Source organism: Phocoena phocoena, chromosome 10 (genome assembly GCF_963924675.1).
Source record: "Phocoena phocoena chromosome 10, mPhoPho1.1, whole genome shotgun sequence".
In the NCBI taxonomy this organism is placed as follows: Eukaryota; Metazoa; Chordata; class Mammalia; order Artiodactyla; family Phocoenidae; genus Phocoena; species Phocoena phocoena.
In genome coordinates this window covers 79,206,557-79,224,497 of record NC_089228.1, presented here as the reverse complement: position 1 = coordinate 79,224,497, position 17,941 = coordinate 79,206,557, and the positions used below count along the sequence as shown (strand labels likewise).

Sequence of the window (17,941 nt, the reverse complement as noted above, 5' to 3'; positions counted from 1 at the left end):
CATACTAACTTGGGCAATTGGAGGAGATTTTAATGAAGGAACCATTTACAAAAATCCAAAAGGCCTGGGGCAAACCCCAGGGCTAGAAACAGGAGAGTATCCTTATCATCCCTTCCCCTAAAGGAGTAAGAGAAGGAGATTGTTAACTGGAATCAGAGATGGAGGTGAATGCCTGAAGATGGTTGTCAGACAGCACCATGAACTTTTGTGTGACTGGGACACACTCAGTACCCAGAAGGACCTCTGGGAGTAAATACCCACATCTTACTCTCTGTCCTCCCTCATCTCCTGCTCATGCTACCATTTAGCCAAACCCAACCAGAACTCCGAGTAAAGGAAGATTCACTGATGTCCTGTGTCCAGGACAGCTGGGGCAGTGAGCAAAGGAGGGCAGAGCTTGGAAATGAGGTATCAGTGGGCGCTCTCCACCACAGATACAGTTTTTCTTTTAAAACAGCCAAAGATTCAACTTCATCCAGCTGATTATGCCAACTACTTCATCAACTCTAATTCCTTCTCTTTTTGCATATGTTGCCTCAAATACATATCTCTACATTGTACACTTGTATAAGAATTATTTTGTTTTCGCTTGGGTTTTAGGGAGACCCAAGTGCAATATTCTTTACTTATGTCTTTTTAAAATTATTTCAATCCATCTTTCCACAGTGAGGAAATCCTTTTGGCTTCTGATTTTTTCCTCCCAGATTAATATCACTTGCTCATTTGTTTAATATTCTCATCCAGTTAACTGATAGAAATATTCAATAAAATTGAGCCTTGTTCTTGTTACTACAAAACTTATTTCAGGTTGGCATCTTCTATTGCTAAGAGTGGTCTTTTTCTGTAAGTTTTTTAGGTTTCTGAGGTCACTTATTACTATAATTCAAACTTGTTACTTGTGAAAATCTGTACTTTTGAAGGGAAGTGACACAGTGCCACTTTCCAGTTTTGATTTATACATTTCAAACCTTATTTTTAATTGTGTCCATTACCAACTATATTTTTATCTATTACTAGACATGGTATGTTCTTTTTCTCTCTGCTTGTCCATGTGTTCCAGGCTTAAAGGTTGATTATCTGAAAGGAACCCATCTGCCCAATCCTATCTGTATGATGCCTGAAGGAAGACTTTCAACCCATCTGTCCCATTCTACCACACCCTAAAGAAATCCCAACATGAAATAGATGATAAGACTAGTTAGCAAATACATCTAATAGATGTGGACATTGGCACAGAGCACTGCCAGAGTCCGCTATCTGATGCCATTTGATCCAAGTCCCAACATTGTGGAATTATATTTCTTGGTGGTCCTGCTTTTAAGGCAACTGGTGCTGGCAAAAGGTATCAACTGACTTTTAGTAGAGTGGAATCATAATGCTAGCATTAGACAGGAAGTTTAAGATCAAAGCTTTGCTTAGAGGGCTGCAGCTGCATCACAAATGCCAAATTCAGTTTCATTCTTTGTTCAGTGGTTGTTTCATTAGTCTGATAAAACACTTAAGATAAGCTTAAGGTATTTCACTTGTTTGTCCATACTTTCATTCATCATGTTTTTTTGCTCATTGCCTACCACGTGTCAAGTACCACAGGAGAGGTTGATGTCCAGAAATAGAAGTCGTGAACCTAGCTTTCAAGAGATGTCTCAATAAAGCCGTGGAGACAAACAAATGAAAACATAATTGGAAGTGTCACCTCCTCCAACGCGGAGGGGGATTAAAGATAAAAGAAGAGATCGGAAAAGGCACATATTTGTGGATGCGCTTTATACCTTCAGGAAATTGTAGGGAACGGGTAGGCCTGGACTGTAGGATTTATAGAATGGTGGTAGATGATGAAGCTTCTTGGCCTTATGCATTATGTTACGGAGTTCGGGTTTTATCACGAAGGCAGTGCACAGTCACTGGGTGGTTTTAAGCAGGGACGTGACATGATTAGATCTGGTCTTAGAGTGATCACTCTTGGCAGTGTGGGGCATGTGTTGGAAGGGGCACAGTGAAAAGTGAGAAGGCTGCGAGGTGTTTCAGAAAAGAAATTGTAAAAGATTGAACTAAGGCACTGGAGTTAAAGAGGAGGAATGAATTAGCGAAGTACTGAGGAGGTAAAAAATCACTAGAACTGCGTGGCAATTTTGATGTGAGGAGGGGAGTTGGTTAGGATACATCTTAGGGTTCAGGTTGGGAGATCTGGGTCCACGGCGGTGCCAGGACAGAACCTCCTTCCCACCACTTTTTAGTTGAGTGACTCTGGTAAATGAATGAGCTTTCTATTTCTAAAATGGGAGCAATAATAATCATGCTTATTTTATAGAGTTTTATAAAAATTAAGTGAATTAATATTTATTAAAGTGCTTGAATAGTATCAGCCACTTAGTAAGCCTGTACAGTGGTTTGTTGATTACATAGGTCCACATTTGTCAAGTTGAGGTTTCAGTGGGCTGTGTAAGCGGTAACATGTAGAGGGCAAATAGATTTATGAGAAAGCACAGGAGAGAGGATTGTGCTAACTATACATGGGTCATCAGCCAAAATGTGCAATCAAAGCTGTGAGATAGAGAAGAAAAAATGACCAGTGCTGAAATTTTGGCAAAAACCAACCTTTTAAGGTAATGAAGGAAGCTGAGTTCAGGAAGGAGAACGGAAAAGAAACAGCTATGAAGGTAGATGGAAAATGAGAAGAAAATAATGTCTTGAGACCCCAGCGGTTCCAGCGCCGGGCGAGTGGAGCCGTTTCTGGCACTCCTTGCCATCCCGGGGCAGGGACCGGGGCAGACGCGGTCGGTCGCTGCTTCGGGGATGTAGTCGGTGCCTCCGCCTGGCAGGACCGAGCGGCAGCCCGGGTTCCCGCTCTTGAGAGCGAATGGTCACTCCCCTGCGGGGAGGGCAATCCGGCCAGCTTTTCTGTGGGTCGCGGGCCCCTGCGGACTCGGGGCAGGGGCTTGCCTGTCGCACCCGCCCTCAGCCCGCTTAGACTCCTCGGCGTCACCAACGCGGACCTCGGCTCTGGGCCATGACCAGAGTTATGGGAGAAACATTTTTGATGTAACAACCCCCAGTGATAAGGACAGCCAGCAGCAAGAAATGGTATAGCAGAAGATACGGCACCTGGTAAAATGTTATATTCTAGATATGATTGGTGACTACAAGGTCCCTGTATAAATTAATTCTTCTCAACTCCTTGGGATTTGAAGAGAAAACGCCCGGTGTCGTACCTAGTGAACGTAATGGCTTTCAAGAGGTAGTCCATCAAAAAAAAAAAACCAGACTTTCCTTGAAGTTTTTTCAGAAAAAGAAAACCAAGAGAGCCTTGGATTTCACAGATTCTCAAGAAAATGAAGAAAAAACTTCTGAATATAGAGGGTCTGAAACTGATCCCGTTGTTCCTGCAGCACAGTCCTCACCTATCAACTGTGAGAAGAGAGAAAACTTGTTACCGTTTGTGGGACTGAATAATCTCGGCAATACTTGTTATCTTAACAGTGTACTTCAGGTATTATATTTTTGTCCTGGTTTTAGATCTGGAGTGAAGCACTTATTTAATATTATTTCAAGGAAGAAAGAAGCCCTCAAAGATGAAGCCAGTCAAAAAGATAAGGGAAGTTGCAAAGATGATTCTTCAGCAAGTTATGAACTAATATGCAGCTTACAGTCCTTGATCATTTCAGTCGAACAGCTTCAGGCTAGTTTTCTCTTAAATCCAGAGAAATATACTGGTGAACTTGCTACTCAGCCAAGGCGACTACTTAACACACTCAGGGAACTCAACCCTATGTATGAAGGATATCTACAGCATGATGCACAGGAAGTATTACAGTGTATTTTGGGAAACATTCAAGAAACATGCCAACTCCTAAAGAAAGAAGTAAAAAATGTGGCAGAGTTATCTACTAAGGTGGAAGAAAAACATCAGAAAGAGGAAATGAGTGGTAATAACAGCATGGAGATGGACAGTATGAGGCATTCGGAAGACTATAAAGAAAAATTGCCAAAAGTAAATGGGAAAAGAAAAAAGTGACACTGAATTTAGTAACATGAAGGAAAAAGTTAAAGTCTCTAAGGAACACCAGTCTTTGGAAGAAAACCAGAGACAAACCAGATCAAAAAGAAAAGCTACAGTTGATTCATTAGATATTCCTGCTAAAATAACCCCCAAGTACATTTCTGAAAATGAGAGTGCAAGACCCTCACAAAAGTACTCAAGAGTTAAAATAAACCGGTTAAAGTCTGCAGCTAAGCAACCCAGCATTATTTCTAAATTCTGTAGTCTGGGTAAAATAACAACAAACCAAGAATCCAAAGGACAATCTAAAGAAAATGAATATGATCTTGAAGAGGACTTGGGGAAGTATGAGAATGATAATACAGCTAATGGTTGTGGACTTGAATCTCCAGGGAATAATGTTATGCCTGTTAATGGAGTTAAGCCCATAAACAAAGGTGCAGAGCAAATTTGTCTTGAGCTAGTGGAGAAATTATTTCAAGGTCAGCTGGTATTAAGGACTCATTGCTTAGAATGTGAAAGTTTAACAGAAAGAAGAGAAGATTTTCAAGACATCAGTGTACCAGTGCAAGAAGATGAGCTTTCCAAAGTAGAGGAGAGTTCTGAAATTTCTCCAGAGCCAAAAACAGAAATGAAGACCTTAAAAATGGGCAATTTCAGAGTTTGCTTCAGTGGAGAGGATTGTAGGGGAAGATAAATATTTCTGTGAAAATTGCCATCATTATACTGAAGCTGAACGAAGTCTTTTGTTTGACAAAATGCCTGAAGTTATAGCTATTCATTTGAAGTGCTTTGCTGCTAGTGGCTTGGAGAAAATAAAGAAAATTAAGGGGGGAAGTGCCATATATCCTTCACAGAAGCACCTGAATATTAGTACTTATTTCAGTATCCTTTGTATTTGATTGTTATGGTGGTGGACTTTCCAAAATCAACACTCCTTTACTGACACCTCTTAAACTGTCACTAGAAGAATGGAGCACAAAACCAACCAATGACAGCTATGGATTATTTGCAGTTGTGATGCATAGTGGCATTACAATTACTAGTGGGCATTATACTGCTTCTGTTAAAGTCACTGACCTTAACAGTTTGGAACTAGATAAGGAAAATTTTGTGAACGACCAATGTGTGAAATAGGTAAGCCAGAACCATTGAATGAGGAGGAAGCCAGGGGTGTGGTTGAAAATTATGACAATGAAGAAGTGTCGATTAGAGTCAGTGGAAATACCCAGCCAAGCAAAGTTTTGAACAAAAAATATGTAGACGCTATCGGAGTTCTTGGAGGACAAAAGAGTAAAGCAGATTATGAGTTATACAACAAAGCATCTAATCCTGATAAAGTTGCCAGTACAGCATTTGCTGAAAATAGAAATTCTGAGACTAATAGTACTAATGAGACCCATGAATCTGATAGAAACAAGGAATCCAGTGACCAAACAGGCATTAACATGAGTGGTTTTGAAAACAAAATTTCATATGTAGTGCAAAGCTTAAAGGAGTATGAGGGGAAGTGGTTGCTTTTTGATGATTCTGAAGTGGAAGTTACTGAGGAGAAGGACTTTTTGAATTCCCTTTCCCCTTCTACATCTCCTACATCTACTCCTTACTTGCTATTTTATAAGAAATTATAGAGTGAGTGTATTTTCTTTTCGTATATATTAAACAGACCTGGACGAACATCGGTAAATTGATTACATCAAAAAAGTCTTTAGCTTATCTTTGGAAGCTATTGGGTATTATTGGTCTCTCTGGGTTTTTATATAAATAGTGAAATTTGAATTATTGAAAACCATGTTAATTTTTAGAATTCATTTTCCTTAGTGGAGACTAGTGATTGATGCATTAGCTTCTGGGAGCAAACTTGTATAGGTTCTTAACTGAATTATTCAAAATGGAAGCATTTAAATACTTTGAATTTACACCTATCTTTTGTGTTTGCTTTTTCAAATAAAGTGCTTGTATTTGTATCTCCATATTTTGGAGTAATTATCTACATGATGTTTATAGCTTCTGTGGTTTTTCAGCTAAGAAGCAGAATCTCATTTCAGTACGTTTAGTTTTGTAAGTCATGAAGCCAAATATTTGATGGGCTGTATTAGAGGCACATGTATGTATTCACAGTAGTGCACATTTTGTGCCTTCAATCACTTTGAAAAGTGTCTCAGAAAACCTGAAGAGTCAGTCCTCTTCTATCTTCACAAGACTTTTTATATGTATTTATGAAAGTGATTCTGTACCCTAGTAAATCTTTTTCGGCATGGACTAATTTGTATCTCTTCATAGTCATACTCTGCATGATCTGTATATAGTGCATTGAACTTAGAGGTGTGACCTTAAATTTAACTTTTTTTTAAAAAACCAAGAGGTCGGGCTTCCCTGGTGGCACAGTGGTTGAGAGTCCACCTGCCGACGCAGGGGACACGGGTTCGTGCCCCGGTCCGGGAAGATCCCACATGCTGCGGAGCGGTTAGGCCCGTGAGCCATGACCGCTGAGCCTGCACATCCGGAGCCTGTGCTCTGCAACGGGAGAGGCCACAACAGTGAGAGGCCCGCGTACCGCCAAAAAGAAAAAAAAAAGAAAAGAAAAGGAAGATAATGTCTTGAAACAAAGGAAGAAATTTGCAAGAAAGAGGGAGTGGTTAGTAGTATGAGATACAGCGGAGAGAATAAAGAAAGCAGGAAAGGAAATCATCCATCTTATTCTTTTTTTTTTTTAATATAATGGCTGTCAAATATAGTTGTGATAGAAAATGTTACTTTGCATGTTTTTTTAAAATTAATTCTTTTTTTTTGTTTAGGCTTTTTTTAAAAAACATCTTTATTGGAGTATAATTGCTTTACATTGTTGTGTTAGTTGCTGCTGTATAACAAAGTGAATCAGCTATACATATACATATATCCCCATATCCCCACCCTCTTGCATCTCCCTCCCACGCTCCCTGTCCCATCCCTCTAGGTGGTCACAAAGCATGAGCCGATCTCCCTGTGCTATGTGGCTGCTTCCCACTAGCTATCTGTTCTACATAAAATTACTTCTTATCGGAGTATAGCTGCTTTACAATGTTGTGTTAGTTTCTGCTGCACAGCAAAGTGAATCAGTCATATGTATACATGTATCCACTCTTTTTTAGATTTCCTTCCCATTTAGGTCACCACCGATCATCAAGTAGAGTTCCCTGTGCTACACAGTAGGTTCTTTTTTTTTTTTTTTTCTGTACGCGGGCCTCTCACTGCTGTGGCCTCTCCCGTTGCGGAGCACAGGCTCCAGACGCGCAGGCTCAGCAGCCATGGCTCACGGGCCCAGCCGCTCCGCGGCATGTGGGATCTTCCTGGACCGGGGCACGAACCCGTGTCCCCTGCATCGGCAGGCGGACTCTCAACCACTGCGCCACCAGGGGAGCCCCCACAGTAGGTTCTTGAACAAAGAAAAAAATTCGACACAATACATGAAAGACAGTAACTTCTAATAAGCTTAATGCCATTTACCTATACTTTAACAACTTCATTTTTGGTCTTAAAATATAGCCTTAAGTACAATTGAACAGATTCAATCTCATGTTTGAAAATAAACCGTTGTCTATATTAAGAGTGATGTCATCAAACCTTTCTATGCTTTCGTGAGTAACAAACTTTCTTTTCGATGATAAAATGGAGCAAAACAGTAGATATTAAGGAGAAAATAGATTTGCCCCTGTCTCCATCCCCTTCCTCCCCACTTCTCTCACTTTCTCTTTCATTGAATGCCAACTCAGTGCCAAGCATTCTTCCTGGGACTTGAGTATTCAGCAGTGAGCAAGACAGGTAAGATTCCTGCATGCACTCTTTTGTTGGGGAAATAGACAATGAAATAGTAAAGTAAATGGGGAAGATAATTTTAGATGGCAGTACATGCTCGGAAGAAAACTAAATGGAGGAGTGAGCTGAAGAGAGGTGTTGGCACCATAGATTAGGTAGTCAGTAAACACTTTTCTGAAGAATCAGTGTGACTACAGACCATAGAGCCAAGAAAGAGCTAGACTCACAAAGATTTGAACAAGAGGGTTTCAGACAGAAGGAAGAGCTGGTGCAGAAGTCCTGAGGCAGAGCCAGGCATGTGCTTTACATAATTGTGAGGCAGAAAGGCTGCCTTGGTAGCTGGAGACTAGTGACAAGTAGGCATGAGTTTCACAGTGTAGGATGGATTTTAAGCTATGCAGGGTTGTTTTCTAAAGTGATGAAGAACGCGAGTGAGTCCAAATTGTGCTGAAAATTGCTACTTTTTGATAATCTCATGCATATGACTTTAAGAAGACAGAAATTAGTTTAGGACCTTCATGAATATGGGAACTCTAGAAATCTGGATTATAAATCTAGTTTAGCAAGTCATTATTACAACTTCTGGAAAATTCCTCAGTAGTGGATTTATAACTGTGATATCTCAGACCTCAGAGATTATGTGAATCATCTGTATCGTTGTATGGATAATGGAACTGAGATCCAAAGAGATTATTGATTGGTTCCAAGGTCTCATAGCTCATAAAGAGCAGGACCAGGATTAGAGGTTATTTTAGTCACTTCAAATATTTGTTCTTTAAGCCTTTGCCCAAGGACTACCTTTACTATGGGCATTTTCCATTCAATAGGTTTCAGTGTATCTTTTCTCCTGGTCCATTCTTTCATTCGTATTGTCATTACTGCATTCATTTTACTATTATGAAATGGTATGTTTTCATGAATGTCTTCTCTGTATTAGATGATAGGCTTCTTTACAGAATTTTGTAACCCTAGTACCTTGTGCATAGTAGGCTTCTGATAATGTGCTGTGTGACTGATTAGTTTATTGATAAATGAATGGACACATCTAAGTCTGTCTTTCAGCTCAATGCCTTTTTCTTGTAATACATCCAGTCTACTGACACCTAAATGTCAACATCTGTGAAGAAGGGCTTACAGTGTTAATGTATAAATGACCACAATGTTTCCCCCCTCTCCCTATATGAAAGGAATAAAAGGGGCTAAAAACACATTGAAAAAATTGATGATCTTGTACAAATCTAAATTTTATTCTGTCTAGGAGAGGAAAGCTAGTAAAAATGCCTGACTCAAAGCCTGTTCAATAAGCATTGGTTTGTTGAGTGTTTTAAATGTTCGTATTTCTTTGTACAGGAATAGCTGTCTGAACTCATCCTTTTCACCAGTGTCCTTTTTTAGTTGAGACATTTCCATGCTTTAATATGCATCCTTTGTTATGTTAGATATCAGTGATATTAACATGTTATTGATTCAAATGTGCAACTCACTGAAAGTGTTTTAATATTATGCATACTTTTAAAATTGCAAATGGAAAATTCTCCTGTGATAGTTTGTAGGAGGATTTCAGAGAGGGATAATCAGTAGTAATATATGTGTGTCTTTAAAACTTAACAGAAGTCTCCTTGATCCCTAAGTAAACAACACATACCCCACATTTCAGAGTCCCTTCGGACTCAGCAGTGCATTTTTCCTTCAGCCTGTCAGAGCCAAGTCACGTGATGCACTGCCTAGTCACTCAGTAATTATGCTAGGAACTGGGTTTTTATCCTAAAACTTGTCACATATTGTTTTGCAGAGCCAGTGATGTGTATTTGTCAGCCCTGTCTCACATTTGTAGCCAGGAGCCTAAGGTCATCATTAGCCCATGACTTTGATTGTCAGGAAATGAAGTACTAGGTGTATGGAAGTTTCTTTCATTGCTTGCATGATTGGGACTTTCTCAATCCTAAAGAAGAAGAAAAATCCATACACAGTTTATTGCCTTCCAAACTGACAGTTCTGTAAGGCTCATTGGATGATTAAGTAATAAGAAGGAGACAAACCAGAGAAAAGTGTAGATTAAAACATATCCTCCAGCTTAAAGACACAATACCCAGTAGTCAGACTCATTGAGTAGCCAGCGAGAATCTTGTGGTGATGTTTAAAAATAATATATTAAGGGAAAAAAACCAAACAAAAATATATTCTTTCAAGTTTATGATTAAAAAATAATACAAATTAACCACAAATTTAATGTGTAAATGTAAGTGTACATAGATATCTGTAAAGTAAATGGTTTATAAGTTAGCTAATATAGATCATCAGTCAACAAATCAGTTTCTGTTTATACTGACCGTTCTCTAATCAAACTACTAGTTAATAAAAAGGTGAAATCAAAGAGATGTGATTTTTAAATATCATACTTACTTAACTGTAAGGGCAAAAGCATAAAACCTTTGTTCTTTACAGGTTCAGGAAGCACTAAACTCCACTTCTGTGAGTTCCTCAGAAGATTGGTAGCCAACAGTTAAATAATACATATTTCAAAGTTAGATCAGGCATAGAAATATCTGTTTGTTTTCAGATGGATATTAGTTCTTTGACAAATATCACATTCTTCTTCTTTTTTTTTTTTTGGTGTGAAACATTTTTAAATTTTTTCCATTAAATTAACTCCGTACAGAGACAGCATCAGATGGGTGCCAGGGTCCCTTTTTGCTCTCATCTCATCTCGTCTTCCCTTTTTTTCCCTCTGCCCTATCCCCAGGATCCTCTCCATCCAGTCAGTGCTCTCTGTGGTCAAGTCCATGGAAATTCCTGGCTCTAGTACAGTTCTAGGAGGGCAATTGTGAGACCTCTCAAACCTTCATGTTAATTGACTAAGGCCTTTTAGGATCTTTAGAGTGTAGCATCTACAAAATAAACACACAGACACATTTTGAAAACAAGAGTTTTTTCCTGCAAATATTGCTCTCCTCTTATAGTACAACATGGGTATATTATTTTACTAAAGACCTTCTGCTCACCCTGTGTGAGAAAGCAAAAGATTTGGGGGAGAGGGGAGGGAAGATGAAGAAAGAATGGAGTGGTAGATGGAGATGCAAGTCATGTCCAGAGAGCATTTCAGGCAATGGAAATAGCATGTTGAAGTCCCCAAAACTGGGAAGCTGGAACATTTGTGGAACTAAAATAAGGCCAGTGTAACTGAAGCTTTGTTAGCAAGAGAGAGAATGGTTTGTGAGATAGAGCTGCAAATCAGAGAAAGCAGAGCGTCGTGGGTCACATTAAGGAGCTTGACCTTTACCCTAAGTAAAGAAAGGGTGGATGGTTTGGGGGAAACCAGAGGGAAGGCAAGTCAAGTAAATGTTGTAAAAGTTTGGTTAAGAAAGATTGGAAGCTGGCCCATGTATCACATTATTCTTAAATGTATATGTATTTTTAAGCAAAACACGGATACAAGAAATAATCCTTCTATCTTGCTGGGTTTGTCTCTACTAAACACAATTGTAGTAATCATTTTACTTTAATATTTTAATACTTTCTAAATCAGCATTTCCCCAAATATATTTTGGACACTTGAACTTCTATCACAATAACATAAAATTCCTTAGAAATTTATTAATTATTTTAAAATGTTTAAATAGTTAATTATATGATAAATAAAAAATTGTTAAATATTAATTATTTTTTCATGGAAAAGCTAGATAATTTTAAGCAAACAAGTGAATGAATGAATGAATGAATGAATACTTTATTTTCTTGGTTAGAAAATTCTTATGACAGTATTTGAGTTTAAGAGGAATGTAATTGTGTTTTCTGCAGTTCCTTGGTCTGGACATTCAAGTAAGTGATCACATAATATGTTTACCTTTGAAATGTCTAGTTTCTAGTACCTTAGGGATAGGACATTACTTGCTAGGAAAAGCTTGCCTTCTTTCTCTTAATTTCCAAATTTAAACATTGATTTTAAAATGTTTCATTTCTCTATTGTTACTACCACTGCTGTCTACACTGTTATTACTACTAAGAGCCAACATTTTTAAGAGCATGTATTATATGCAGACCCTGCCATGTATCTTTAACATGTACTAAATTATTTAAGCCTAATTAAAAATGGATGCTTTTACTGTGCCTATTTTATATGAAGTTGCAGAAACTGAGGCTTACAGAAGTAAATTAGCTCAGTCTTATTTATGAAATTATAAGGGTTTTTATACATGTTGCAAATATGTGAATGAATATGTTATATATTAACTTTTATTTTAATTTCTATCAACTGTTAACAAATTGAGAGCCCTCCTCATCAATGATGGAAATTTGTCAGCTTGAATAAAATCACTCTCTGAGGGGCTGGAGATTGTCATTTGGTAATGTCTACTGGTTATTCTTATAACCATGTCTTATTTCATTGGGCTGAAAGCCCTTCCACCCTCCTTTTTTTTTTTTTTCACATGGGATTAATTTTGTTGAGGAGGGGTGTTTTAGGGCTAAGTGGGTCAAGTATACACTGGGAATTAAAAGCTAATTCAGAATAAAACAGGCTTCACAATTTAATTGATTTATCACTATTTGTCCAGAATGTTCTGGAGGCTCTACTCTGAAGAAAATAGCTACAGCAAGACATGAGAAAAATAGTCATGCTTCAGTTGGAAGCTCAGCTTCCAAAGTCATCAATGTATAACTTAGTTCTGAGGGCAGGAGAAAATGTGTAAAATTGATATTGGGGGTAATTTCTTAACCTATCTTTTATGGGCAATCATGATATTTATGGAATTTCAAGGTTAACTTGGAGGGAAATACAGATTATTTAGAAACACAATTTGTTGTTTTGGATTCAGTGAACAGGACCCGACAAAAAGTTTATTAGGGAGATGAGTCTAAATTTTTGGTCAATATTTATTAAATATATGCAGTTTTTTTTATACATCAGTTATACCTCATTAAAGCTGTAAAAGAATTTAATGCAGTAGAGAAGCAGAAAAACAAATATAATTTTGATGAGTTCCCATTCTATTGATGAACAAGTACGTATTGATGAGTGTCCTTGAAACATAATAGTTTATTATGAACTATGACACACACGTTCAGAAAAGTTTGCAAAGTAAAAAGTACAAGTTCAACTAAATAAGAATCCATTCTAGTGGGTATGTAGTGGGATCTCATGGTTGTTTTAATTTGCATACCTCTAATATTTAATGTGATTTGAGCACTTTAAAAATTTTTATTTTCTATTTGGTATCTTGTTTTGTGAAGTAACTGTTCTCTTGCCATTTTTTTTTTAAAAATAGATCTTTATTGGAGTATAATTGCTTCACAATACTGTGTTAGTTTCTGTTGTACAACAAAGTGAATCAGCCATATGCATACATATGTCCCCATATACCCTCCCTCTTGAGCCTCCCTCCCATCCTCCCTATCCCACGCCTCTAGGTCATCACAAAGCACCGAGCTGATCTCCCTGTGCTATGCTGCTGCTTCCCACTAGCTAACTATTTTACATTCGGTAGTGTATATATGTCTTTGCTACTCTCACTTCGCCCCAGCTTCCCCCTCCCATCCTGTGTCCTCAAGTCTACTATCTATGTCTACATCTTTATTCCTGCCCTGCCCTTTTAAAATGATGAATTATCTTTTTTATATTGATTTGTTGAAGTCTTTTTTTTCAAATCAAGCAACATTTATTAATAATTACTATTATTATTATAAAAAGCAAATATTTGCTTTCTTTTTAACATCTTTATTGGAGTATAATTCCTTTACAATGGTGTGTTAGTTTCTGCTTTATATCAAAGTGAATCAGTTATACATATACATATGTTCCCATATCTCTTCCCTCTGCGTCTCCCTCCCTCTCACCCTCCCTATCCCACCCCTCCAGGCTGTCACAAAGCACTGAGCCAATATCCCTGTGCCATGCGGCTGCTTCCCACTAGCTATCTACCTTACATTTGTTAGTATATATATGTCCATGCCTCTCTGTTGCCCTGTCACAGCTCACCCTTCCCCCTCCCCATATCCTCAAGTCTGTTCTCCAGTAGGTCTGTGTCTTTATTCCTGTCTTACCCCTAGGTTCTTCATGACATTTTTTTTTCTTAAATTCCATATATATGTGTTAGCATACGGTATTTGTCTTTTTCTTTCTGACTTACTGCACTCTGTATGACAGACTCTAGTTTTATTCACCTCATAAATAGCTCAATTTCGTTTCTTTTTATGGCTGAGTAATATTCCATTGTATATATGTGCCACATCTTCTTTATCCGTTTATCCGATGGTGGACACTTAGGTTGTTTCCATCTCCGGGCTATTGTAAATAGAGCTGCAATGAACATTTTGGTACATGACTCTTTTTGATTTATGGTTTTCTCAGAGTATATGCCCAGTAGTGGGATTGCTGGGTCATATAGTAGTTCTATTTGTAGATTTTTAAGGAACCTCCATACTGTTCTCCATAGTGGCTGAACCAATTCACATTCCCACCAGCAGTGCAAGAGTGTTCCCTTTTCTCCACACCCTCTCCAGCATTTATTGTTTCTAGATTTTTTGATGATGGCCATTCTGACTGGTGTGAGATGATATCTCATGGTAGTTTTGATTTGCATTTCTCTAATGATTAATGATGTTGAGCATTCTTTCATGTGTTTGTTGGCAGTCTGTATATCTTCTTTGGAGAAATGTCTATTTAGGTCTTCTGCCCATTTTTGGATTGGGTTGTTTGTTTTTTTGTTATTGAGCTGCATGAGCTGCTTATAAATTTTAGAGATTAATCCTTTGTCAGTTGCTTCATTTGCAAATATATTCTCCCATTCTGAGGGTTGTCTTTTGGTCTTGTTTATGGTTTCCTTTGCTGTGCAAAAGCTTTGAAATTTCATTAGGTCCCATTTGTTTATTTTTGTTTTTATTTCCATTTCTCTAGGAGGTGGGTCAAAAAGGATCTTGCTGTGATTTATGTCATAGAGTGTTCTGCCTATGTTTTCCTCTAAGAGTTTGATAGTTTCTGGCCTTACATTTAGGTCTTTAATCCATTTTGAGCTTATTTTTGTGTATGGTGTTAGGGAGTGATCTAATCTCATACTTTTACATGTACCTGTCCAGTTTTCCCAGCACCACTTATTGAAGAGACTGTCCTTTCTCCACTGTACATTTCTGCCACCTTTATCAAAGATAAGGTGTCCATATGTGCGTGGGTTTATCTCTGGGCTTTCTATCCTGTTCCATTGATCTATCTTTCTGTTTTTGTGCCAGTACCATACTGTCTTGATTACTGTAGCTTTGTAGTATAGTCTGAAGTCAGGGAGCCTGATTCCTCCAGCTCCGTTTTTCGTTCTCAAGATTGCTTTGGCTATTCGGGGTCTTTTGTGTTTCCATACAAACTGTGAAATTTTTTGTTCTAGTTCTGTGAAAAATGCCATTGTTCGTTTGATAGGGATTGCATTGAATCTATAGATTGCAATGAACGTTTTGAGCAGGCGTCTCACTGTTGTGGCCTCTCCTGTTGCGGAGCACAGGCTCTGGACACACAGGCTCAATGGCCATGGCTCACGGGCCTAGCCGCTCTGCGGCCTGTGGGATCTTCCCGGACTGGGGCACGAACCCATGTCCCCTGTATCGGAAGCCGGACTCTCAACCACTGCACCACCAGGGAAGCCCCATAACTCTTTTTGAATTATGACATTTTTCAGGGTATATGCCTAGTAGTGGAATTGCTTGGTCACGTTGGAATGTACCTTTTGTTGGTTATATGTGTTACAAATACCTTTGCCCACTCTGTGGCTTCCTTTTTCACTTTCTTAATGTTAATCTCTAGATAATTGGAAAACCTTTATTTAATACAATTCAGTTTATAGACCTTTCCCAAGATGAATTGTACATTTTGATTGAACTATGGTAGATGAGTATATGCAATATGTTTTTTTTTAACATCTTTATTAGAGCATAATTGCTTTACAATGGTGTGTTAGTTTCTGCTTTACAACAAAATGAATCAGTTATATATATACATATGTTCCCATATCTCTTCCCTCTTGCATCTCCCTCCCTCCCTCCCACCCTCCTTATCCCACCCCTCCAGGTTATCACAAAGCATCGAGCTGATCTCCCTGTGCTATGTGGCTGCTTCCCACTAGCTATCTACCTTACATTTGGTAGTGTATATATGTCCATGCCTCTCTCTCGCTTTGTCACAGCTTACCCTTCCACCTCCCCATATCCTCAAGTCCATTCTGTAATAGGTCTGTGTCTTTATTCCTGTCTTACCCCTAGGTTCTTCATGACATTTTTTTCCTTAAATTCCATATATATGTGTTAGCATATGGTATTTGTCTCTCTCTTTCTGACTTACTTCACTCTGTATGACAGACTCTAGGTCTATCCACCTCATTACAAATAGCTCAATTTTGTTTCTTTTTATGGCTGAGTAATATTCCATTATATATATGTGCCACATCTTCTTTATCCATTCATCTGATAATGGACACGTAGGTTGTTTCCATCTCTGGGCTATTGTAAATAGAACTGCAGTGAACATTTTGGTATGTGACGCTTTTTGAATTATGGTTTTCTCAGGGTATATACCCAGTAGTGGGATTGCTGGGTCATATGGTAGTTCTATCTGTAGTTTTTTAAGGAACCTCCATACTGTCCTCCATAGTGGCTGTATCAATTTACATTCCCACCAACAGTGCAAGAGGGTTCCCTTTTCTCCACACCCTCTCCAGCATTTATTGTTTCTAGATTTTTTGATGATGGCCATTCTGACTGGTGTGAGATGATATCTCATTGTAGTTTTGATGTGCATTTCTCTAATGATTAGTGATGTTGAGCATTCTTTCATGTGTTTGTTGGCAGTCTGTATATCTTCTTTGGAGAAATGTCTATTTAGGTCTTCTATTTAGGTCTTGGGTTGTTTGTTTTTTTGTTATTGAGCTGCATGAGCTGCTTATAATTTTGGAGATTAATCCTTTGTCAGTTGCTTCATTTGCCAATATTTTCTCCCATTCTGAGGGTTGTCTTTTTGGTTGTCTTGGTTGTCTTTTGGTCTTGTTTATGGTTTCCTTTGCTGTGCAAAAGCTTTGAAGTTGCTTTAGGGTCATCATATGACCAATATTTGTGAATGTTTTAAGCAAGCTTGAAAAGAATATGTATTCTTTGTGAGTCTAGTTTTGCATCTACACATATTATGTTGTTTGCTAATTATATTAGTCAAAACTGTTGCATCCTTACTATTTTCTTATTTAATTTGCCACTGTTATTTTTGGTATATCTGCTCATTTTTGCTTTATTCTGAAGCTATGATGCTAGGCACATACATACTTACTATTCTTATAACATCGGTGTCTTTTTTACTGTGGAGTATCCCTCTTTATTTCTAATTGTTTTCTGCAAGAGGGTTGGTTAAAATTATTTAGTTCACCGTTTTGGGGACAAAATAGATGTGAACTTTGCTGGAAAGACACAGCTCCTTCTCTCAGGGAGTGTACTGTAAAGAGGAGGCAGTCTGATAAAAGACACTTACAGTACAGTCTTGAAGCACTGAGGTAAAGCATGGCCTGTGTGGTAGCCCACAGTGGGCTACTTAAAACAGACGTAGTTGACAAGGAAAGCTCCCAGAGGAGGTGGCCTCTGAGCTGGGTTTGCTCTTGTTTGGGGACTCGGTTTAGGTGGCTCAGCTCTCAAGCATGGCGAGGAAACCAGGGTGCAGGTGGCGGGGAAGGAAGGGGTTCTAAATGCACAAAGCTGTTCCCAATCATTTGCTATTTCAAGAAGTTTTCCGATGTCCGCTATTGTAAATAGGTAGCACTGCAGTGGAGAACTTTGAGCATGAACCCTTGCCCGTGTTCTATACTATTTCTTTAGGACAAGTTCCTCGAAGAAGACTTACTGCAGCAAGAGGTGCGGGCATTTTTATGCACAAAAGGGGGCATCTAGCTCTAGGTCATAGGAGGCTTTCAGAAATAAATTATAGTGGAGCCAAATTTTGAGGGATGATTAGGAGTTAGGATGAAAGTAGGCATATAAAAGCCTGGGAAATCTCACGGGCACAGAGGAGGGTGGAGGTAAATAATTCAGGGTGGGCTGGCTTAGTCACAAGCTGTGGGGAGTCGTGCTAAAAGAGTGGACTTAAATGTAAACTAGGTTTATATTTGATTCCATCAAAGAAGTTCAGTTAATAAA

The 17,941-nt window shown here is 38.5% G+C and overlaps 2 protein-coding genes across 2 annotated transcripts in view; both read left to right on the top strand.

Annotated features, from left to right (window-relative positions):
• The window catches only part of PKHD1 (PKHD1 ciliary IPT domain containing fibrocystin/polyductin), a 430,010-nt gene that overhangs the window by 276,183 nt on the left and 135,886 nt on the right, over nucleotides 1–17,941 (top strand). The window lies entirely within an intron of this gene.
• On the top strand, nucleotides 1,261–5,628 carry LOC136128951 (ubiquitin carboxyl-terminal hydrolase 1-like). Its single transcript, XM_065885005.1, is given in 6 exon segments — nucleotides 1,261–1,342; nucleotides 3,189–4,003; nucleotides 4,005–4,640; nucleotides 4,642–4,808; nucleotides 4,894–5,120; nucleotides 5,123–5,628. Coding segments are annotated over 6 exon segments (2,433 nt in total).